The 17308-nt window shown below is 41.9% G+C and overlaps 1 protein-coding gene and 2 non-coding genes across 3 annotated transcripts; all 3 read right to left on the reverse strand.

Moving 5' to 3' along the window:
* Positions 1–799: 799 nt before the first annotated feature.
* LOC120020771 lies at positions 800–931 on the reverse strand. The gene has a single exon (XR_005472459.1). It is a non-coding gene; the product is annotated as a small nucleolar RNA SNORA35 (small nucleolar RNA).
* Positions 932–1213: 282 nt separating this feature from the next.
* LOC120020748 (40S ribosomal protein S8) lies at positions 1214–5001 on the reverse strand. The gene is made up of 6 exons (XM_038964493.1): positions 4896–5001; positions 3860–3966; positions 3394–3493; positions 2885–3060; positions 2222–2351; positions 1214–1367 (listed from the first exon to the last, which is right to left on the reverse strand). Exons 1-6 carry the CDS (start codon positions 4897–4899, stop codon positions 1258–1260), a joined length of 627 nt encoding a protein of 208 aa, XP_038820421.1. The 5' UTR covers positions 4900–5001; the 3' UTR covers positions 1214–1257.
* LOC120020767 lies at positions 3273–3341 on the reverse strand. The gene has a single exon (XR_005472455.1). It is a non-coding gene; the product is annotated as a small nucleolar RNA SNORD38 (small nucleolar RNA).
* Positions 5002–17308: the final 12307 nt, after the last annotated feature.

Genomic DNA, 17308 nt, shown 5'->3' on the forward strand with positions numbered 1-17308 from the left:
TAGGGTGGCAACTTTTGTTTTACTTGCTGACACAGAAATCAGTCCCATGGGCCTGCCAGTGGTGTAAAGTACCTAAGTAAAAATGCTTTAAATTACAACTTTAGTATTTTTTGGGGGGGGGTATCCTACGAGCTGTGCATAATCAGGCAATTAAGAAAATGTACTACTTTAGCATGGAAATACTCAATACTGCTGCGGTCAGACACGGGTAAGTCCTCCCGCCATCTATATGGCCTGTTGTTCAATCTGCCAGGTCCAGCAAATGGAAACATGCGATCCAAATTTAACCCATCACAAGTCCCACCCAGTTGACTATTCAAAGATGTCCCAAATGGGGCTGCCGAAACAGGTCTTTGGGCACTAGAGTACCACACCCACGGTAAAGACCTCGCCACCCACGGTAAGGACCTCGCCACCCACGGTAAGGACCTCGCCACCCACGGTAAGGACCTCGCCACCTACGGTAAGGACCTCGGAGAAAAGTCCTTTAGAAGCATGTTGTCTGAGCATCTTCATTCTAACTAGTAAGAGGGAACAAGACAGCCATGTTAGGAAAAGGATGGACCGGTTTCTATTTCGGAAAGACTCCATGTGAACCACTAATTCCTAAAAACCCCATGCAGTAAACATTCATTTAAAATTTTGACCAAAAAAAAGGGGACAATGAAGTTCAGGCAAGAGGTGACTAGAAAACCTCATTACCAAGTCTGTTTTATAAATCAACTTCAACCAAAATCAGACAAATAGATCAGATTAACATTTCACTTTATTAGAGCAGATTTCAACGAAGAACCTTAAATATTGTTCTCTGCCATCGAAAGGGAGGGGCCAGTGTTGTGGCCAGCCCTTCTGCCTGTGGCGGAGGTTGATTTGGCATTGGAATGAGACAGAGGAGCCATGGAGATGGCAGACCTGGCACTAGACAATGCGGCGGCAGCAAAAACCACCAAAACTAAACCCTATCGGAAGATTAGACCCGTTATTAACCCCGATTTAACCACTAAGGAAGACCGTCTACTGCAACCATTTTAGAAACCACAAACGACACAAATCTGAATATTTAGCCATGTCTGCTGACCAAAATCAGAACTAGACAACCACCATGTCCAGGAATCAAAACCGAGTTAAATTTAAAAAATAAACTTCCTCTACAGTAGTCAAACACCCAAGAAGACCATAAAGCTATAAAAAAGAAAAGACACGTTGACAGCGATGTGGGATGTGTGTTTTTATTGACGTGGTATCAAAACAGCAGATCTATTTGCCCTTCTTCGCCTTGATCTTCCTCAGGTAGAACTCCAGCTCCTTGCCCTCCAACACGTAACCATCCACCCTGCCGCACTGGCCGGGCTTGGAGGCAATGCAGGCTGCAGGACGGGAGAGAAAAGCAGAAGATAGTTAATGGAGAAAGGGGGGGGGGGGGGGGGGGGGTAGGAGATACAATTGGAGAATGCAATAGGAGTGGGGCAAGACACGGAGAAAGGTACAATTATTACCAAGTCAAAGACAAACGCACCAACGAGCAAGTAACAAAAGTCCCATCAGAAAATGTTCAAGGTGCATCAGCGAGGATTCAGTAACAGAACTGGGTAAGATTTGATCCTGAACCTCATAATGCAGTCCGTCCCACAGGGTGTGCCAGTCCAGCACCAACACTCAATTTAACTCATTTAAATGGGGTCAATTAGGTGTCAGTACGTACCAGCTCGTCTCCCTGTTGGGACAGAACCACACCTGCACTTCCTGTGCACCCCCCAAACCCAATCCCAAGAGACAGGCAGGGAGTGCAGGCTTTTGTTCCAGCCTTACACCTTCACAGCCAATCAGTCAGTTGTGAAAAACATGAATCCCCTCATGTGTGTTAATGGTCTGGAACCAAAGCATATACCCAGTCCCACGACCCAGATTGAAGAGCAGTGCTATAATTAAGACCTGGATCCACAAAGCTCTGAGTAGGTGTGCTGTTAGAGGATCAGTTGCCTTTTAATAAGATATCTGATGTGGACAGATCCTGAAACCGTTCTACTCAAATGCCCCGGACCAGAGAGTCTCCCCGGGCCCATTACCACTAGTAGCACTATTTCTACCTCTATCTATACTACCATTACCACTATTATAATTTCTACCTCTGGTATTACTCCTGGGCAGTGCTAACCAGCAGTGCTAACCAGTAGTGCTAACCAGTAGTGCTAACCAGTAGAAGCAGAGGTTGTAGACTCACCGAGGAGTTTCCCCTGCATGAACTGTTCCTCCAGGAGAGGGCTGATCTTGCAGTTCTTCTTGCGCTCGTCAAACTTCTTCTGAATCTTCTTCGACCTCTTCTTGTTGATCACCTCCTCCTCCTCTGGAGTCTAACACCGTAAAGACACAGATTGACGTTAGGCGATTAATGGGCACAATGCTGTAATATAACACCTGTGATTGACTAGTGCAGCTGCCAAGTGTAGCCAACCCCATGGTAAGAGCCACTAGTAATTTAGCTGCAATAGTAGAACATTCAATTCCACAGAACATTTAGTGTCACTAAGTTCTCTCACATTGTAATAAATCCAAGGTCATTCTCAAGAGTCACGAATATCAATCAGTCACTCAGTAGCAGAACTGGACAAAGTTATCTTCATAGAAGAACAGAGATTCTAATCAATATTATGGACAAACATGAATGTTTCACAGGGATCTGGACAATCAAATCACATTGTATTGGACACATATTTAGCAGATGTTATTGTGGGTGTAGTGAAAGGATTGTGTTCCTAACTCCAACAGTGAAGCAAAACAATTCACAAATCTAAAGTTAAAGGGCACCGTTTTGGCCTTTGTCTGCCTTACGCAAAGGAGAGCATGTGAGAAAGGGAGCCATTTGGGACAGTCTTTTAGTACGTACCAGCTTGGCTCCCTTCTTGCGTCCCAGAGGAGTGGCGAAGTGGGCCTCATACCACTGCCTGTAAGGCAGGCTGTCAACGAGAACGATGCAGTTCTTCACCAAGGTCTTGGTTCTCACCAACTCGTTGTTCGAGGCGTTGTACACCACATCGATGAGCCTGGTTTTACGAGTGCAGCCTGAAGAATATAGACTGCGTCAATTACACCTACGTAACAAAACGATGTGAAACTACTGGAGGTATGAAACATTGTTTGAAGAGTAGCCCGGAGAATGAACACAAGGACCATTCGAAGTAAGGTGGCATTAAAACCTGAAGAGGATGTAGTATGGGGTTGAAATATAGAGTTCAATCCAGTTTGGTTTTAATGACTAAATCTAGCTTTTTGTCTTTCTCAGAGTCACGAATATCGTCACAAGCATTCAGTAGCAGAACTGGACATGGGTATCTTCACGGAAAGACATCACTATTACCCTCCAAATGATTACCATAAACAACACGAGAGACTTACACTCAGAGCCCCAGGAGAAGTTGCCCACGTCGACCCTCAGAGCACGGTACTTCTTGTTGCCGCCGCGGGTCCTCACCGTGTGAATACGACGGGGTCCAATCTAGGACAAGGGGGTAAGATGGGGAAACATTTATGTTTAGTAGAAAACCAAAAATGCGTAATAAAGTGAATTGCGCTACATGCAAAGGGATAACAAGTTGCCACGACAGCTACACATGTCCCATTGTTTAGTATTGGTGTGTCAGTGTAACTATGACAGTCCGGATCATTGGTAGGTCCTAAACTTTGAACCAAAACGGTCAAAAACAGACCTACCTATGGTCAATGTCTAATCATCCACACTCCCGTTGAACTAGCAACTAGTGCCCATTCCCAACAGCAATATCACAGGCATCGAGTCTATGTTGAGTTACTATAGCTCAATCCACCCCTAGAATCACTAGAGGTGATTCGGAGTGGTCTTTACCTTGGTGTTAGCAGGAGGACGACCCAGCTCATACTTCCTCTTCTTGTGGTAGGGCTTTCGTTTGCCGCCGGTCTTGCGGCGTTTATGCCAGTTGTCCCTAGAGATACCTGGGTCACAGAAACAAGAGGCAAGACACTGCTGAGAAAGGAGCAAACTGCTGAATTAACACGACAAAACAGTTACTTTCAACGTGCTTGAGTGTCAGTTCTCCAAGGTGGTTATCCGCACTGTAATGTCAGAAACCTAATTGTCATCATTTTCACTCAAGCACACAGCTACTCCGAATAGAGAGCAATTTACCAGTAGACCTATGGTCTCGTGTCTTCTCAAGTATCCCCAGAGGTCTTAGGTGTCCCTGGGTAGGAAACCACTGCAGTACCACTAGCCAGCCAAGTACACATGGCTAGCACGTTCCCCTACGCTGGCGTGGTTGTGAGTAGCCATTAGCAAACGTTAGCAAAGTGCCGTGGAGAAAGAGTAGCCAGCTGACATACTAACGTTACCTAGTTTAGTAGACACTGTACAGTCTAGTAGATACAAACTTCGAACAATGCAGATTTAGTCTCGATGCAAAGTAATACATTTCGTGAGAGAAAACGTGGAAGGCATCCGAAGGCCTAGCGCTAGCGAACGACTGCAACACCACTAGCTAGTTAACGAGGACTTGCTAGCAACATTTCAACCAAACCATGCAACCCAGAAATCAATATTAACGTTATGGGGATAAACTATACTTAGAAACAGTAAATATTATAAGCGACTGAGTGCAATTCGAGAAATAGTTGCAAATTAGGCTCAATTGCATGTCAACTGTAGACTAGCCCATGAGAGCCGCCATCTTGTTACATGTCAAGACATTGTTATACAATAATTCCGTTTAAAAAAAGTACCAAATGGGTTATCCGTATAATTTAACAACATAACCATTTGATTTTAAATTACACTTTAACATGCCAAACCATAATAGATGTAGTCCTGATGTAAAACAACTGATGCACAAGGATTTTCGCAGCGACCAGAAGATGAAAACACGTACCCATTCTAAGGCGCCGGGTAGAAAGAGAACACGCAAGGGCTCATGGGGAAGTTTGACGGTGTCAGATATCGCGAGATTGTAAGAGCAGCTCTTCTTCGGATATCTCCAAATGCAGTTCAGCAACCTGGAAATTGAACTACCGTCATCTGTGACCAGACTATGCACCACCCAGGATGTACTTGAAAGCCCCAAAAGTATTACTGCTGTGATTCAACAGACAGGTGACTGAAATGGGATTTTGGAAGCAGAGAAACGTTTCTCATTATTTTCGACAAAATAGTATCTCCCATAAATTGCTATGTGAATTTTATTTAACTAAGCAAGTCAGTTAAGAACAAATTCTTATTTTCAATGACGGCCTAGGAACAGTGTCGTTCTGCCTTCTTCAGGGGCAGAACGACAGATTTTTACCTTGTATTATCTCTCCATGCAGAAAAAGCTTTTGATAGACTAGGAGGGTCACATCTCTGGTCTGTATTTTGGCGCATATGAGACGTGGCTCCAATTTCATTAATATGGTTAAAATAATATATATTCAGTACATTCGGAAAGTATTCCGACCCCTTGACTTTTTCCACATTTTGTTACGTTTCAGCCTTATTCTAAAATGGATTAAATAAATCAATTTTCTCAGCAATCTACACACAATGCCCCATAATGACAAAGCGAAAGCAGGTTTTATACAATTTTTACAAATTAATAAAAAACAGAAATACATGTTTACCTATTCAGACCCCTTTGCTATGAGACTTGAAGTTGAGCTCAGGTGCATCCTGTTTCCATTAATCATCCTTGAGATGTTTCTACAACTTGATTGGAGTCCACCTGTGGTAAATTCAATTGATTGGACATGATTTGGAAAGGCACACACCTGTCTATATAAGTTCCCACAGTTGACAGTGCATGTCAGAGTAAAAACCAAGCCATGAGGAATTGTCTGTAGAGCTCCGAGACTGGATTGTGTCAAGGGCACAGATCTGGGGAGGGGTACCAAAACCTTATAGCAACATTGAAGGTCCCCAAAAACACAGTGGGCTCCATTATTCTTAAATGGAAGAAGTTTGGAACCACCAAGACTCTTCTTAGAGCTGGCCGCCCGACCAAACTGAGCAATCAGAAAGGTGACCAAGAACCCGATGGTCACTCTGACAGAGCTCTTGAGTTCCTCTGTGGAGATGGGAGAACATTCCAGAAGGACAACCATCTCTGCAGCCCTCCACCAATCAGTCCTTTATGGTAGAGTGGCCAGACGGAAGCCACTCCTCAGTAAAAGGCAAATGACAGCCCGCTTAGAGTTTGCCGAAAGGCACCTAAAGACTCTCAGACCATGAGAAACAAGATTCTCTGGTCTGATGAAACCAAGATTGAACTCTGTGGTCTGAATGCCAAGCGTCACATCTGGAGGAAACCTGCACCATCCCTACGGTGAAGCATGGTGGTGGCAGCATCATGCTGTGGGGATGTTTTTCAGCGGCAGGGACTGAGAGACTAGTCAGGATTGAGCTAAAGATGAACGGAGCAAAGTACAGAGAGATCCTTGATGAAAACCTGCTCCAGAGCGCTCAGGACCTCAGATTGGGACGAAGGTTCACCTTCCAACAGGACAACGACCCTAAGCACACAGCCAAGACAACGCAGGAGTGGCTTCGGGTCAAGTCTCTGAATGTCCTTGAGTGGCCCAGCCAGAGCCTGGACTTGAACCCGATCGAACATCTCTGGAGAGACCTGAAAATAGCTGTGCAGCAACGCTCCCCATCCAACCTGACAGAGCTTGAGAGGATCTGCAGAGAAGAATGGGAGAAACTCCCCAAATCCAGATGTGCCAAGCTTGTAGCGTCATACCCAAGAAGACTCGAGGCTGTAATCGCTGCCAAAGGTGCTTCAACAAAGTACTGAGTAAAGGGTCTGAATACTTATGTAGTTGTGGGCTCACAAGCATCTTTGCTCGTTGATGACCGTACTCTGTACCACAACGAGGGTACGGACCACATGTCCCTAGGAGGTTCTCCCGTTACTAGGGTGAAGTCAGAGGTCAGAGATCATTTTGATAGCTCCAGATCATCCTGGGGCTCCATGGTGTGCAGAGATTACTCAGATGTTAGTCGTGGCACCAAGGCAGCAGCTACTCTTCCTGGGGTTTATTATGGATCCCCATTAGTTCCTGCCAAGGCAGCAGCTACTCTTCCTGGTGTTTATTATGGATCCCCATTAGTTCCTGCCAAAGCAGCAGCTACTCTTCCTGGGGTTTATTATGGATCCCCATTAGTTCCTGCCAAGGCAGCAGCTACTCTTCCTGGGGTTTATTATGGATCCCCATTAGTTCCTGCCAAGGCAGCAGCTACTCTTCCTGAGGTTTATTATGGATCCCCATTAGTTCCTGCCAAGGCAGCAGCTACTCTTCCTGGGGTTTATTATGGATCCCCATTAGTTCCTGTCAAGGCAGCAGCTACTCTTCCTGGGGTTTATTATAGATCCCTGTTAGTTCCTGACAAGGCAGCAGCTACTCTTCCTGGGGTTTATTATGGATCCCCGTTAGTTCCTGCCAAGGCAGCAGCTACTCTTCCTGGGGTTTATTATGGATCCCCATTAGTTCCTGCCAAGGCAGCAGCTACTCTTCCTGGGGTTTATTATGGATCCCCATTAGTTCCTGACAAGGCAGCAGCTACTCTTCCTGGGGTTTATTATGGATCCCCATTAGTTCCTGCCAAGGCAGCAGCTACTCTTCCTGGGGTTTATTATGGATCCCCATTAGTTCCTGCCAAAGCAGCAGCTACTCTTCCTGGGGTTTATTATGGATCCCCATTAGTTCCTGCCAAGGCAGCAGCTACTCTTCCTGGGGTTTATTATGGATCCCCATTAGTTCCTGCCAAGGCAGCAGCTACTCTTCCTGGGGTTTATTATGGATCCCCATTAGTTCCTGCCAAGGCAGCAGCTACTCTTCCTAGGGTTTATAATGGATCCCCATTAGTCCCTGCCAAAGCAGCAGCTACTCTTCCTGGGGTTTATTATGGATCCCACAATCTTGGAACAAGATAATACTCTCTAGCTGGCAGAACACAGGGTCAACATTCTCTGTGACGCACAATTGTGCTAACGCGTTCCATTTACCGTGCTCCCCCCCTGTGAAAGTCTCACAGAGCTTGACTTCCTGAACTCGTTACGAACTCGCCTTTCATCTCGTATTAATCTTGTACGTCTATGACAAACAGAATGTGTTTTTTTGTTTAAAATCTCTGAATTATTTTAGATGAATGGCTATAAAAATCGATTTCTGAATGTGCTATAGTGATGAAACCACTCTCTTCTGCTGCCCTACGATGTAACGATCGCAGGCATGTGCTTTGTCAGTGACTGTGACGTAGGGTTCAGCCAGGAGTTGATGGACAGTCGGAAGAGCAAATGAAATGGTAGGAGGGACATCCCAGGGCTCAAGATTTCACATCCTACGTCACACATTTGCTCAGACAATAAACTCTGTGAGAAAAAAAAATTCCTTCATAAAGAGTCTAACCTGAGGTCTGTAGCTCAAATAGTTTGTGAGCTATTGAAGTTTGAAGGTCCGAATGTCTGGCGAATATCGAAGCCCTTAGACCATCCAAGTGAAGCCATAGAAAGCCACTAGAGGGCACTGTGCTCCGTCACATCGATGGTACCAGGCTTCAGCTCCTAGGGAAAGGAGAGACAAACACAGATCCCTCTGTAGTTATTCAGCTACTATGTGAGTCAGCCTTTAGGTCTCTGCTCCCTGTGTGAGTCAGTCTTTAAGTCTCTTCTCCCTATAACTCTGTGAGTGAGTTTTTAAAAAAACGTTTCCTTACATAGAATCCTGTGAACAGGTCTATGTGACTTCTACAATAACAATCCTGTGAACAGGTCTATGTGACTTCTACAATAATAATCCTGTGAACAGGTCTATGTGACTTCTACAATAACAATCCTGTGAACAGGTCTATGTGACTTCTACAATAACAATCCTGTAAGCAGGTCTATGTGACTTCTACAATAACAATCCTGTAAACAGGTCTATGTGACTTCTACAATAACAATCCTGTGAACAGGTCTATGTGACTTCTACAATAATAATCCTGTAAACAGGTCTATGTGACTTCTACAATAATAATCCTGTGAACAGGTCTATGTGACTTCTACAATAATAATCCTGTAAACAGGTCTATGTGACTTCTACAATAATAATCCTGTGAACAGGTCTATGTGACTTCTACAATAATAATCCTGTGAACAGGTCTATGTGACTTCTACAATAATAATCCTGTAAACAGGTCTATGTGACTTCTACAATAATAATCCTGTGAACAGGTCTATGTGACTTCTACAATAATAATCCTGTAAACAGGTCTATGTGACTTCTACAATAATAATCCTGTGAGCAGATCTATGTGACTTCTACAATAATAATCCTGTGAGCAGGTCTATGTGACTTCTACAATAATAATCCTGTAAACAGGTCTATGTGACTTCTACAATAACAATCCTGTGAGCAGGTCTATGTGACTTCTACAATAATAATCCTGTAAACAGGTCTATGTGACTTCTACAATAATAATCCTGTGAGCAGATCTATGTGACTTCTACAATAATAATCCTGTGAGCAGGTCTATGTGACTTCTACAATAACAATCCTGTGAGCAGGTCTATGTGACTTCTACAATAACAATCCTGTGAGCAGGTCTATGTGACTTCTACAATAACAATCCTGTGAGCAGGTCTATGTGACTTCTACAATAACAATCCTGTGAGCAGGTCTATGTGACTTCTACAATAACAAAGGGCACTGTGATACTTAATATCATAATGAGGGGCTAAATTACAACAGGTAACTTTGACAATCCTGCAGTTTACCTGGCCTCCCAGGTGTTCATCAGTCAATATAACATACTACATCATAGTATTCTCCCACACAGATACAATAGAGGCATGACAACCCCCAACTGAGAGGTTTTGACTTACCCAGATACAATAGAGGCATGACAACCCCCAACTGAGAGGTTTTGACTTACCCAGATACAATAGAGGCATGACAACCCCCAACTGAGAGGTTTTGACTTACCCAGCACAAAAGACATTGGAATAATGTTGACTTACCCAGCACAAACATTGGAATAATGTTGACTTACCCAGCACAAACATTGGAATAATGTTGACTTACCCAGCACAAACATTGGAATAATGTTGACTTACCCAGCACAAAAGACATTGGAATAATGTTGACTTACCCAGCACAAACATTGGAATAAAGTTGACTTACCCAGCACAAACATTGGAATAATGTTGACTTACCCAGCACAAACATTGGAATAATGTTGACTTACCCAGCACAAACATTGGAATAATGTTGACTTACCCAGCACAAACATTGGAATAAAGTTGACTTACCCAGCACAAAGGATATTGGAATAAAGTTGATTTACCCAGCACAAAGGATATTGTTAGCTTGTAGTAAGGCAAAACACCTGTAAAATAGTTTTGAACTTTATTTTGTTGAATTGTAATGTAAGGTGTTTATTTTATATACAGCAGTACTGTGTGTAAAATCTACTGTATGTCACCCTCAATGACATTCAAGTACATCCCATCCCATCCTATCTATCTATCCTATCCTCTCTATCCTAACCTATCTATCCCATCCCATCTTATCCTATCCCATCCTAACCTATCCTATCCTATCTATCCCATCCCATCTTATCCTATCCCATCCTAACCTATCTATCTATCCCATCCTAACCTATCTATCTATCCCATCCTAACCTATCTATCTATCCCATCCTAACCTATCTATCCCATCCTATCCCATCCTAACCTATCTATCCCATCCTAACCTATCCTATCTATCCCATCCTAACCTATCTATCTATCCCATCCTAACCTATCTATCCCATCCTATCCCATCCTAACCTATCTATCCCATCCTAACCTATCTATCTATCCCATCCTAACCTATCTATCTATCCCATCCTAACCTATCTATCTATCCCATCCTAACCTATCTATCTATCCCATCCTAACCTCTCTATCCTAACCTATCTATCCCATCCTAACCTATCCTATCTATCCCATCCTAACCTATCTATCTATCCCATCCTAACCTATCTATCTATCCCATCCTAACCTATCTATCTATCCCATCCTAACCTATCTATCCCATCCCATCCTATCTATCCTATCTATCCCATCCTATCTATCCTATCCCATCCTATCCCATCCTAACCTATCTATCTATCCTATCCTATCTATCCTATCTATCCTATCCTATCTATCCCATCCTATCTATCCTATCCCATCCTATCCCATCCTAACCTATCTATCTATCCTATCCTATCTATCCTATCTATCCTATCCTATCTATCCCATCCTATCTATCCTATCCCATCCTATCCCATCCTAACCTATCTATCTATCCTATCCTATCTATCCCATCCTATCTATCCTATCCCATCCTATCCCATCCTAACCTATCTATCTATCCTATCCTATCTATCCTATCTATCCTATCCTATCTATCCTATCCTATATATCCTATCATATCTATCCTATCTATCCCATCCTATCTATCCTATCTATCCTATCCTATATATCCTATCCTATCTATCCCATCCTATCCTATCCTATCTATCCTATCCTATATATCCTATCCTATATATCCCATCCTATCTATCTATCCCATCCTATCATATCTATCCCATCCTATCCTATCCTTATAAGGGCACAAGGCGAGACCCAGATGCAGACACTGGAGGCAGATGGTTTGAGTCTTTGATATTTATTACATCCAAAAGGGGAGGGCAATAGAATAGTCGTGGACAAGCAAAAGGTCAAAACCAGTTCAGAGTCCAGGAGGTACAGTGTGGCAGGCAGGCTCGGGGTCAGGGCAGGCAGAATGGTCACACAGGCGGGTACAGAGTCCAGAAAACAGGCAAGGGTCAAAACCGGGAGGACTAGTAAAAGAGAATAGAAAAGGCAGGAGCACGGGAAAAACACGCTGGTTGACTTGGAACATACAAGACGAACTGGCACAGAGAGACAGGAAACACAGGGATAAATACACTGGGGAAAATAAGCGACACCTGGAGGGGGTGGAGACAATCACAAGGACAGGTGAAACAGATCAGGGTGTGACAATCCTATCCCATCCTATCTATCCTATCCTATCTATCCTATCTATCCTATCTTATCTATCCTATCTATCCTATCTATCCTATCCTATCTATCCTATCCTATCTATCCTATCCTATCTATCCTATCCTATCTATCCCATCCTATCTATCCTATCCTATCTATCCTATCCTATCTATCCCATCCTATCTATCCTATCCTATCTATCCTATCCTATCTATCCTATCTATCCTATCTATCCTATCTATCCCATCCTATATATCCTATCTATCCCATCCTATCCTATCTATCCTATCTATTCTATCCTATCTATCCCATCCTATCTATCCCATCCTATCTATCCTATATATCCTATCTATCCCATCCTATCCTATCTATCCTATCTATTCTATCCTATCTATCCCATCCTATCTATCCCATCCTATCTATCCTATCTATTCTATCCTATCTATCCCATCCTATCTATCCCATCCTATCTATCCTATCCTATCTATCCTATCTATCCCATCCTATCCTATCTATCCTATCTATCCTATCCTATCTATCCCATCCTATCTATCCCATCCTATCTATCCTATCCTATCTATCCTATCTATCCCATCCTATCTATCCTATCTATCCTATCTATCCTATCCTATCTATCCTATCTATCCTATCTATCCCATCCTATCCTATCTATCCTATCCTATCTATCCTATCTAATCTATCCCATCTTATCTATCCCATCCTATCTATCCTATATATCCTATCTATCCCATCCTATCCTATCTATCCTATCTATTCTATCCTATCTATCCCATCCTATCTATCATATCTATCCTATCTATCATATCTATCCTATCTATCCTATCCTATCTATCCTATCCTATCTATCCTATCCTATCTATCCTATCTATCCCATCCTATCTATCCTATCTATCCTATCTATCCTATCCTATCTATCCTATCCTATCTATCCTATCTATCCTATCCTATCTATCCCATCCTATCTATCCCATCCTATCTATCCTATCCTATCTATCCTATCTATCCCATCCTATTTACATTTACATTTAAGTCATTTAGCAGACGCTCTTATCTATCCCATCCTATCTATCCCATCCTATCCTATCTATCCTATCTATTCTATCCTATCTATCCCATCCTATCTATCCCATCCTATCTATCCTATATATCCTATCTATCCCATCCTATCCTATCTATCCTATCTATCCTATCTATCCCATCCTATCTATCCCATCCTATCCTATCTATCCTATCTATCCTATCCTATCTATCCTATCATATCTATCCCATCCTATCTATCCTATCCTATCTATCCTATCCTATCTATCCTATCCTATCCTATCTATCCTATCCTATCCTATCTATCCTATCCTATCTATCCTATCCCATCCTATCCTATCTATCCTATCTATCCTATCCTATCTATCCTATCCTATCTATCACATCCTATCCTATCTATCCTATCTATCCCATCCTATCCTATCTATCCTATCTATCCTATCCTATCTATCCCATCCTATCTATCCTATCCTATCTATCCTATCCTATCTATCCTATCTATCCCATCCTATCTACCCCATCCTATCCTATCTATCCTATCTATCCTATATATCCTATCTATCCCATCCTATCTATCCTATCCTATCTATCCCATCCTATCTATCCTATCTATCCTTTCTATCCCATCCTATCTATCCCATCCTATCTATCCTATATATCCTATCTATCCTATCCTATCTATCCCATCCTATCTATCCCATCCTATCTATCCTATATATCCTATCTATCCTATCCTATCTATTCTATCCTATCTATCCCATCCTATCTATCCCATCCTATCTATCCTATCCTATCTATCCTATCCTATCTATCCCATCCTATCCTATCTATCCTATCCTATCTATCCCATCCTATCTATCCTATCCTATCCTATCTATCCCATCCTATCTATCCTATCTATCCTATCCTATCCTATCCTATCCTATCTATCCCATCCTATCTATCCCATCCTATCCTATCTATCCCATCCTATCTATCCTATCCTATCTATCCCATCCTATCTATCCTATCCTATCCTATCTATCCCATCCTATCTATCCTATCTATCCTATCCTATCCTATCCTATCTATCCCATCCTATCTATCGCATCCTATCCTATCTATCCCATCCTATCTATCCTATCCTATCTATCCTATCCTATCTATCCCATCCTATCCTATCTATCCTATCCTATCTATCCCATCCTATCTATCCTATCCTATCTATCCCATCCTATCTATCCTATCCTATCTATCCCATCCTATCCTATCCTATCCTATCTATCCTATCTATCCCATCCGATCTATCCCATCCTATCTATCCTATCTATCCCATCCTATCTATTCTATCCTATCTATCCTATCCTATCTATCCCATCCTATCTATCCTATCCTATCCTATCCTATCTATTCTATCTATCCTATCCTATCTATCCCATCCTATATATCCCATCCTATCTATCCTATCTATCCTATCTATCCTATCATATCTATCCTATCCTATCTATCCTATCCTATCTATCCTATCTATCCTATCCTATCTATCTATCCCATCCTATCTATCCTATCCTATCTATCCTATCCTATCCTATCTATCCTATCTATTCTATCCTATCTATCCTATCCTATCTATCCCATCCTATCTATCCTATCCTATCCTATCTATCCTATCTATCCCATCCTATCCTATCCTATCTATTCTATCTATCCTATCCTATCTATCCTATCTATCCCATCCTATCCTATCCTATCTATCCTATCCTATCTATCCCATCCTATCTATCCTATCCTATCCTATCCTATCTATTCTATCTATCCTATCCTATCTATCCCATCCTATCCTATCCTATCTATTCTATCCTATCTATCCTATCCTATCTATCCCATCCTATCCTATCCTATCTATCCTATCCTATCTATCCTATCTATCCTATCTATCCTATCCTATCTATCCTATCTATCCTATCTATCCTATCTATCATATCTATCCCATCCTATCTATCCTATCTATCCTATCCTATCTATCCTATCCTATCTATCCTATCTATCCTATCTATCCCATCCTATCTATCCCATCCTATCTATCCTATCTATCCTATCATATCTATCCCATCCCATCCTATCTATCCTATCTATCCTATCTATCCTATCTATCATATCTATCCCATCCTATCTATCCTATCCTATCTATCCTATCCTATCTATCCTATCTATCCCATCCCATCCTATCTATCCTATCTATCCTATCTATCCCATCCTATCCTATCCTATCTATCCCACCCCATCCTATCCATCCTATCTATCCTATCTATCCTATCCTATCTATCCCACCCCATCCTATCCATCCTATCTATCCTATCTATCCTATCTATCCCATCCTATCCTATCCTATCCTATCTATCCCACCCCATCCTATCTATCCTATATATCCCATCCTAACTATCCCATCCTATCTATCCTATCATATCTATCCCGCCCCATCCTATCTATCCTATCTATCCTATCTATCCTATCCTATCTATCCCACCCCATCCTATCCATCCTATCTATCCTATCTATCCTATCTATCCCATCCTATCCTATCCTATCCTATCTATCCCACCCCATCCTATCTATTCCACCCCATCCTATCTATCCCACCCCATCCTATCTATCCTATCATATCTATCCCATCCTATCCTATCCTATCTTATCTATCCCACCCCATCCTATCTATCCCACCCTATCTTATCTATCCCACCCCATCCTATCTATCCCACCCTATCCTATCTATCCCACCCCATCCTATCTATCCCACCCCATCCTATCTATCCCACCCCATCCTATCTATCCTATATATCCCATCCTAACTATCCCATCCTAACTATCCTATCATATCTATCCCATCCTATCTATCCTATCATATCTATCCCATCCTAACTATCCTATCCATTCCATCCTATCTATCCTATACTATCCTATCTATCCTATCCTATCTATCTTATCTATCCCATCCTTTCTATCCTATCATATCCTATCTATCTTATATATCATATCCTATCTATCCTATCCAAAATGTACAATTCTTGAAATATTGATTTCAAATGTTTGATTTTCAGAGTAATATAATGAGGTTACAGCCAAGTTGAAAATCATTCTAAAGGCGTGTCCCCTCATACCTGTAAAGACTGCTAAAGAATCCAGTCCTTTTGTCCTTAGAAATATAATTACTTCCCTCTCCTCTCATTTTAGAATCCAGAATCCATCATCGTCATTTTCAGATTTACAGGCTGGCTACTCTCTGAGAATGTTAATCAATGAATGCAACAAAAATTGAGGAAGTACACCAGCACTGTTTTTTTACAGTGATTGATTGATAGCATAGGGATAACTCCCCACAATATCACCCTATACTGTTCAGAGCAGAACAAAATACAGTTTATGGAGGTACCACAAAACTGGGACAAAATATTTTACGCTGCCTATTTGAATGCCTGATTGACTTATATGGAGGACCAAACCTGCCATAATTAGAAATAAATTGTTACATCCATAAAAGCACACATAAATAGATAAATTAATCCCACTTTCATTCATCTAAATTATGATAATGAAGGGTTAGTCAATCAAATGTACGTGGGTGGTATCATACACACCGTTGGTTGATCGATGCTCGATCGCATTTCCCTGCAACGTTTAATTCAATGGAAACCTCACTGTACTGAACAACCAGTTGAAAAACAGTGTGATTATAGTGGCCCAGAGGGCGATTGTCTATGTTGTGCTGCACAAATTTTGTGACAATGGTCACACCCGTATTGATCAGGCCACACCCACCAAAAGGGGTGCAAACAAATCAAAGGCTGCTGAAGAACGATGCGCACCATTTTCGTAAAAACGTGTCGTTCAGTTCAAACCATCACGCAACATTGTAAACGTTGAACCTAACTCAGCAGCACTACCAAGTCTAAGGCTACGGCTCACCTGATTGCAGCCATACTACTTGCCAGAAGAACTGGGCTACTGTCTACCTAGTTTGATTGTTTACATTTTGGACCATCAGAGCCAGGAAAATGCAATTGAGCAACGCTCTGTGACATTGACCAACCAATGTTGTGTTACCACCCAGCGATGTTTGATTGACACCCCCTCATTATCATATTGGAGGAAGAAATACATAAATAAATAAATAAATGTATAAATAATAGAAATGAATGAAAGTGTGAATAATTAGATAATAGTTAGATAAATCATTTCAT

The sequence above is a fragment of the Salvelinus namaycush genome, chromosome 25, assembly GCF_016432855.1.
Source record: "Salvelinus namaycush isolate Seneca chromosome 25, SaNama_1.0, whole genome shotgun sequence".
NCBI classification, from domain to species: domain Eukaryota; kingdom Metazoa; phylum Chordata; class Actinopteri; order Salmoniformes; family Salmonidae; genus Salvelinus; species Salvelinus namaycush.